General features: G+C 48.6%; 1 protein-coding gene across 18 annotated transcripts in view; it reads left to right on the top strand.

Moving 5' to 3' along the window:
* Positions 1-6,480, top strand: part of RHOBTB1 (Rho related BTB domain containing 1) — a 116,678-nt gene extending 110,198 nt beyond the window's left edge. For all 18 annotated transcript variants that reach the window (XM_045783414.2, XM_045783421.2, XM_087863088.1 and 15 more), the window contains 3 exons: positions 975-1,063; positions 3,631-3,736; positions 4,266-6,480. In XM_045783414.2, coding sequence (XP_045639370.1) covers positions 975-1,063; positions 3,631-3,736; positions 4,266-4,435 — 365 coding nt within the window. In that variant the 3' untranslated portion in view covers positions 4,436-6,480. The remainder of the gene's footprint in view (positions 1-974; positions 1,064-3,630; positions 3,737-4,265) is intronic.
* The last annotated feature ends 1,394 nt before the right edge of the window (positions 6,481-7,874 follow it).

Consider the following 7,874-nt stretch of genomic DNA (forward strand, 5'->3'; position numbering starts at 1 on the left):
CAGGTAGAGGCATGTTGACTACCAAGTGTGTAAACAGAAGGTAAGCAGGGTTGGGACAATTTCCTGGATTAGAACAGATGCGTGTGAGAGGTGAGGAGAGTGCCTCGACCTCAAGGAGCCAGGAGCGTGGGCCTAGACTGCACCCACACGCGTCCATCCCAGAGGCAGGGGACGGCCCAAACAGAGGCAAGGGCCCACTCTGGCTCAGAACCACAATTTCAATTCAGCTTAGAAGCCTTGGGCACAGCTCCCAGGCAGAAGTGGCTCTCCCAGCTAGATTTTTGTTACTTCCAGTTGAAGGTCCCCCCCAGTCTTTAGAATCTAACGGGCTGAACAGAATGTCACCCATCTGCAGCTGTTGAGAAAGACATCTGCATTCACATTTTTAATTCCCCATATGGATTCATCCCCGTTACTCAGTCCTTCCACTCTCAGAGATTATGGAGAATTGGAGTGATATGAGTGGGGAAACTGTGAAGCAGGAAGATACTAGAGAGTCTCAAGGATTCTAGGAAGGCACTGAACTGTGTAGAGCAGCACTATCCAATAGAACTTTCTGCAATGATGGAAATGTTCTGTGTCCGTGTTGCCCAATACACATGTGGCGTTGAGCACTTCACTATTCAGACTAGTGTGGCTGAGGGTGTGAATGTTTAATTTTCTATAATACCAATTTAAGTTTCAATCGGCTCACGTGGCCAGTAGTCACCGTACTGGGCAATGAAGGTCTGGAGGACTCCAGCTATTTCAGAAGCACGAACAAGTGTCCCCAAGTCGGTGCAGTGGCCCGAGACCAGAACTCCCCATGCTGAAAGGCCCCCCATCACAGTGGGCCCTGAGTTCAGTTCGCATGATTGCCAGAGCTGCGTCCCGTATTCCTCTCCTCTCAGGTGGTCCCAGACCAGACTCTGCAGCTGAGGTGTGTGGCTTGCAAGGGTATGGTTCGACCGTCTCCCGTTCTCTCTCTTCCCCAGAGCAGTATGCCGTCCAGGAGCTGACCAAGGCCGCGATGAGTGGCGTGGGCATTGACGGGGAAGTGCTCTCCTATTTGGAATTGGCCCAGGTTTGTAACAATTTGCCTTTCACCTTGTAAGTGTGTTCAACCAGTTCATTTAATGCTGATAAAACATTCCGCTGTTGCATCTGTCTAAATAAAGATGTCACCACTGAGTCACAGAGGGCCCTGTGTACACTGAGAAGATCTGAGAGTTTCACGTTTCATGCACCATTCCCCCTGCTGGGCTTCGTTTGAGAAAACAACACGGACCCTACCCCACGCCAGCCCCATTGTCCCCCGAGGCACCAGCTTCACATGTGGGAGAACAACTTGGGGCATGATAGGGAAAGGTTCTGTCCCTCCTTGTTTGAATTCTTGGACACATATTGGCCAAGATCAGACGGTTTCTAGAACTCCATAAAGCCCTGTAATGCCCTACCTCTCACTGCAGCTCTCCTGGGGTTTTCCAAAATCAGTATTTGTTAATATCAATATTATGATTCCATAATCCCCGTACACACTTGCACTCTTCCAGAGAGGCCCCGAGGTCCGGCTTCAGCTTTGTGACGAATAACTTACTCAAGGCACGAAGCCAAACTCTGCCTCAGTTTCCTTATCTGTAAGGAACGGGGATGATAATTCACATCCTATCAACTTACAGATTATTTTGAGAATCAGGCAGAAGAGAATGTGCAAGAAAGTGTGAAGAGTAGAACCTTCTCGCATACGCGGGATGCTTCGTCCCTGGCATGGACTTACTGACAGTGAGCTTACACTCTGAAGGAGTGAAGAAAAAATTCTTCAGTCCTTTCTTCAGCCCATCGGGTTCGTTTTTCTTTGTTCCCTCTCTGTTAGGGCAGTGGTTTATGAAGCCTTAGGTCAGGTGATTTGAGTGGATCTTTTTCAAGCAAGGGAGAGGAGCTGGTTTCAGGGGGAGGAAGGAGGCAAGTAGCAGGCCAAGTTGCCTTTCCACCTGTGGCTAGAAGAATAGTTCGGATTCAAAAGGGGGAAGGGCAGAATCGGACTTGACAGCCACCTGCTCGTTCGGACTTACACAACAAGTATTTGTGGTTTTCTCCCCACGCATCCGGCACTGCCCTTGACAAAAGGACACGTGGATATGAATGGCAGATTCTCTGCCCTCCGGGCAATCACAGACAGTGCGAGAAATAGAAGCCCATATTATTAGATTCCAACTTGAAAAAGAGCCTAACAGAGGTTACAGTGAAAACCCAGAGCAGACATCTATGGCAGTAGGACCAGCAAGGCCCCATCAGAATGGGTTGTCCACACTTGGGATTTGAGGTCTCTTGAAACAGGTCCAGGGCACAGTTCATGACTTGTGCTCTCCAGTAAGTTCTCCTCCTGGAGAAAAATGAAACGACCCAGTACTGCATGTAGTCTACTTGAGGTGATGACTTGCAGTTAGTTGTGTCTGCTCCAGTCCCTGCCCTGACAAGCCTGGGCAGGAAGAGTTTAGGCTGGAGCCTCCCATTCCGTAGCTCATTCATGAGACCCTCGCCTAGGGGCATGCGGGGTTTACTTAATGAGCCGTGTGCAGACAGGTGGCACCCGATCTGTTGCATTTTCCAATGTCCGTGGTATAAAAACCCCCGCCTGACCAATTTTAACAACGTGAAATTGCTGACCTCGGTGTAGGGGAGAAATGTGCACCGTTGACACTCTTGGGCAGGTCCCAGCCAACTCCAGGACACCGGCGCCCGACTCTTAATTTCAGAAAGAAATCTGATCTCAAGAGAAGTTGGAAGCACCAGCAAAAATGCTCTACAATGTTGGGATTGCAACTCTCAGAGTTTCTTGAGTGATTTCCTGAGGAAATGGGCCTTCGTTCACAGCAGAGATGTGGGCCCCCAGGGAAGCACCCTGTAGGTTTCAGGGTTTCTCCTGCTCAAAGAAACCTCAAGACCTACAAACTGAATGGATAGCTGAGGACACCGACAAAGTGTGGGGTGGGGGGAGACTTGCCAGATTTGGGGAGGAATGGGGAGGTGACTGTGGCATTTTGAGCACCAAGTCTGTTTTGGTCACAGCTCCCTCAGCTGCTCCCTCCCCCCGAGCATCTGTTCAGAAGGGAGATGTTGTGGAGAGTCGGGTCCCTACCACCCCGCCCACACCGCCCGCTTTTCTTATGTAACCAAAGGACAGGTACAGGACAGCCACACATTCCTCGGTCTCCTCTTTCAGATCTTTGGCCCCAGCAAGGCGAGCTCTGACATGCGACACGGGGTGCTCCGTGGCTGAGGCTTCCTTAACCACAGTCCATGTCGCTGCTTTGCCGCCGGCTGGCACCTTCCAGAAACCACAGTCATTTATCACTGGCGGGCCAGTGGCGGGGGAGGCTGGGAGGCGAGGAGTGCTTTCAGCCCCTGATCCGATAACGGTGATTATTTTTGGTGTACCTGTCACAGGGGTAAGGGAGGGGTGTGCCAAACGCTATATTGGGCTGGCGTCGGCACCACAGCCAACGTCAAAACACGGTAGTCAAAACAAGAGGTGTCCCGAATCAGTCACGCGGACCCTTTATCTCTGTCACCCCTACGGTGGCTGACGATTTCCCTGTGGCCCCACTTTAGAAAGTAGAGTCTGACCCCCTTTTGGTCACTTCCCTGTAGTTCCACAACGCCCACCAGCTGGCCGCCTGGTGTTTGCATCACATCTGCACCAACTACAACAGCGTGTGTTCCAAGTTCCGCAAGGAGATCAAATCGAAATCCGCAGGTGAGACGGCGGGTTCCCATCGGTCGGGTTCTCATCGCCTCTGGCTGACCCTCTGTGCCCTTGAGCAGGTGTACGGGCAGCGGGCAGCTCCGGGAGAAGTCCTGGTGATCGGCTGGCGGTTGGTCACACGCCCGCGACGTGACACAAGGAACGGTGGGGTGGGAATTCTCTTGGAGAACTTCGTGCTTGGGGGATCCGCGTGGAGCGGGACCCGGGGTTCCCTGCCGCAGAGCACGCGGAGCTGGAGGGCTCACCCTTGTCTGGGGAGGCGAGCCGACGAGCAGGCTTCCCCTGGGAAACCAAGCGGCCCTGGGTTCAGGTTCTCCGGGCCCGGCTGCTTCAGGCAAGTGATTCTAACTCTCGAAACCTGAGTGTCCCATCTGCCAGTGGTCCTGCCCCCCATCCCCACGCTCCGGGTTGTCGGGAGGCTGTAGAAGAGAGCATGTATGAGAAGCTCGGGGCCCGGAACCTAGACCATAGAAGCCGTCGACGAACAGCGGGTCTCATCACCTGCATCTCTCTTGCCCAGACAACCAGGAGTACTTCGAGCGGCACCGCTGGCCCCCGGTGTGGTACCTGAAGGAGGAAGACCACTACCAGCGTGTGAAAAGGGAACGCGAGAAGGAAGATATTGCACTAAACAAACATCACTCGAGACGAAAGTGGTGCTTCTGGAATTCGTCTCCGGCAGTCGCCTGAGGAGGGAGAGGGACAAAAATCAGTAATCTGACACACCACTTCTAAAAGCACTACTGTAAAATTAGTCTTCTTATTAGAGATAAGTCGTAGTTCAGGTTTCAGGCACTGATCTTCCTCCTCCGTTGTGCATTCATCTTTGTCGGGATCAAAGCACAAGCGCCCCATCAATGAGCCTGGACAAAAAGGGAAGTTGATGCTCACTGCATTCCTTAAACTTACATGTATATTTTTTGTTAGAAGGCTTAATAAACTTTAGTCCGTTATTTCGTTTCTTTTTATACAAAGGAGAAAAAAAAATCCAGCTTTCATGTTTCAAAGTCCAAATTGGAAAATATTTTTATATGGTCTCTTGTATTTTGTTGAAACGAAAATACTATGTATTACTTTATTTTACAGGCCACAAATTAACCATGAAGTCGCCCTGTGATTCTCTTTGCCCACATGACCACCAGGCATTATTGCATAATTAGAGGGTTATGCTTTCGCTGTGAAGTACAGGGCTGGAGTGAAATTCCCCCAAGCGCAAGTTAGAGAGTGTTTAATCTTTGTTCTGCCAAATAACACTGGTATAATTACCGAGTCAGCTCCAAGAATGTGTATTTACAATATTTGCCGTGTAAATGCTAGTGATTATATGGTTATATGTGCCATGTAAAATATAGTGATACCAAGTCTTCTGTTGTTTAAACTGTCCAGATTCAAAAGGATAATCTTTATAATCATTAGAAGGGCTTATTCAATCCCAGCATTACCCAGGGCAAACCCACTGGTGGACCTGAACACAAGAGCTACCGTAAAGAGCGTTGGTGTTTGGGTGGCTGTGTGCAGGTTTGTGTCTCTCCGTGCCCCTGGATCTTGCCATGCTTCTGTGTGCAGATTCTTCAAAGACTTGAACTGAGATGGGCAAGGGAAGGGATCCCCAGCCTTTGTCCCATTGTCTGCAGGCTCGTGACATCTCACCCACGGAAACAGGCTTCCTCAGGTCTCTCACCTGCAGCCAACTTCACTTTGTAAGACACGCATTTTTAACTCTTCCCAGGGAAAAATCAGGCCACCGTAGAAGTAGGCTGAGGCAGACCACCCACCCTTGCTGAAGGTCAGCGGGGCCTGTGAAGGCACAAAGCTGGAGGCTGGGTCGTCTAGGGTCCCTGCATTCTCCAACGCAGACTGGAGTCTTATTCCAAGAGTCTAGGAAATGGTGCTATTGTGAGTTAGTCCTGACCCTTTGTCGTTCTGAATTTTCAGTGTTAAAACAGAAAGTATTGAGCAGGGGAGCTTTGGAGAGGCGGTCAGTCCTTGCTTCTCTGTACATTAAGATGTTACTGCACTCATACAGAGCATTTCAAGGCCACAGCGCCATACCTGTCGTGGGATGGGGCGTGGTGGGGGCGGGGGCGGGGGCTTATTTTGTTGGGAGGTCAATTTACTGATGCTAAAGGCTGTTGATTTTTTTTCCTAGCTTTCGAAAGTTGGAAAGGAGACAGTTTAGTCCAAACCCCAATGTTGACAACCATATGCATTTGAAAATGTATCCAGATTATAGATGGACCTTTATTACTGGCAGTGGGTACACACCAGATCCAAGAGTTTGGAGAGGCCCAGAAAGGCCTCACCCTCTCATGACAAGGGAGAGGGCAGTAGAGTAGAAATGGATGGTTGTAAATGCATCTACTTTAAGTTTTGGTCAATAGGATTGTAAATCATTAGCAGAAGGAGAAAGGAGACAGAATGAGAGGATAAATGTCAAGACTCAGGAAGAATTGACATATATCCCATCATAAAATGGTAGAAGTTGAGTTTTTAGTGAGTGGTCAGAGTTGAATTTATACAACCAAAGTTCCCGTGTGATTGTAATCTTGCCAAAACATAATGGACATATAAATGAACCTGGGGTATAAGCAATAATATCCACTAGTGTTTGTTATCAGCTACTGTAACCAAGTGGCTGGTTCATTTGGTTGATGCTGATTATGGCCTTTAATCATGGTGGTTTGTTTCGTGTTTTTTATTTCACAAAAAGCCAATAAAATTGTTTAGCTATAAAATGCCTCCTTTTTTTTTTTTTAAGGACTACCAAAATATCATGTGTGTGACTTAAATAGCCTTTTCTGACAACTATCAGAACAGTCAAGGTGCTGGGTCCCAGGGGCTGTGTATGCTTCCATAACAAGGCAGCTTCAATGACTGTCGTCTCTGTTTTCAGTACTGCCAGCAGAGTTTCCAGTGCCACCATATACATGAGGGATCTGGCTTTCTGCTCTTGGATAATACAGTTATGTCACTAGACAGAGTAGAGCATTGGAAAAAACCAATGAGAAACCACCACAACCTTAAACTCCTGTTCTTCTCCAATGAACTATTGTTTGAAACAACACTCTTCAGGGGCGCCTGCATGACGCAGCGGGTTAAGCGTCCCACTCTTGGTTTCAGCTCAGGTCTGAGATCGAGCCCTGAGTTGGGCTCTCTGCTCCGTGCGGAGTCTTGAGATTCTCTCTCCATCTCCCTCTGCTCCTCCCACTTGTGTGCGCTCTCTTTCTCTCTCCCCCCAAATAAATAAATCTTTTAATAAACAAAACAACCCTCTTCCATGTCCTCCTAAAACCTAATAAAAGCCGACCTCTCCTTTCTCTCTTCCGACTTGCCTGTGGTTCCTCATAACCTGCATGTGCTGAGCACTGACTGCTCTGCTAATCCCTGAAGGAACTGATTTTGCTAATAAAATCATTAGCTATTTTCTTTTTAAGGTTGACACAACCAAAGTTTGGGCATCTTTTTTTATTCCCCCCCAAACTAATAAAAAGAAATCCCTTTGATTTGATGATTCATGGTAGTTCCGGTCAGAGTGGGTATTTACCCAGGGGGCTGCTAAGCTTAACTTTTGTGTGAAAAGACACACAACCTCTCTAAGCCTTGGTCACCTAAAACACGGGAATGGCTTGCGCTGAGTATTTGGTGCAGATTAAATGAGACGATTTAAGTAAAGCCGTCGGTACAGCGCCTGGCATAGAGTAAGCACTCAGTATACGAACCTGTGACTGCTGAGACACGAAATCCGAGAGAGGACAACACCATGTGTTACAGGGACAATTTGGGCTTTTCCTCACTCCTCTTAAAACAAGTGCCCACCTTGCTGCTTAATCCTTCATGACAGTGATTTAAAAATTAGAAAATAAGAACAAAACAAAAATTAGAAAATAAGAGCAATGGGAAAGTAAAAGAAGAAGAAAAAAAAACAAGCTGGAACGAAAAGGCCAGTGGTGGGAGCCCGGAGGAGGATGTAGCACTTTCCAAGAGGCTTCCCGCTCCCTGGACCACCCCGTCTCTGTGGAATAAGGGAGCACCCCAAGGCCAAACTTGGCTGCGCCTCTGATTCATTTGCAGCACTTTCTTTTTCTTTCCTCCCAGTCCTTTTTCTTATTTGTGGCTGCAAAGAGTCTAG

The sequence above is a fragment of the Ursus americanus genome, chromosome 6, assembly GCF_024610735.1.
Source record: "Ursus americanus isolate L20-20 chromosome 6, mUrsAme1.1.p, whole genome shotgun sequence".
Lineage (NCBI taxonomy): Eukaryota > Metazoa > Chordata > Mammalia > Carnivora > Ursidae > Ursus > Ursus americanus.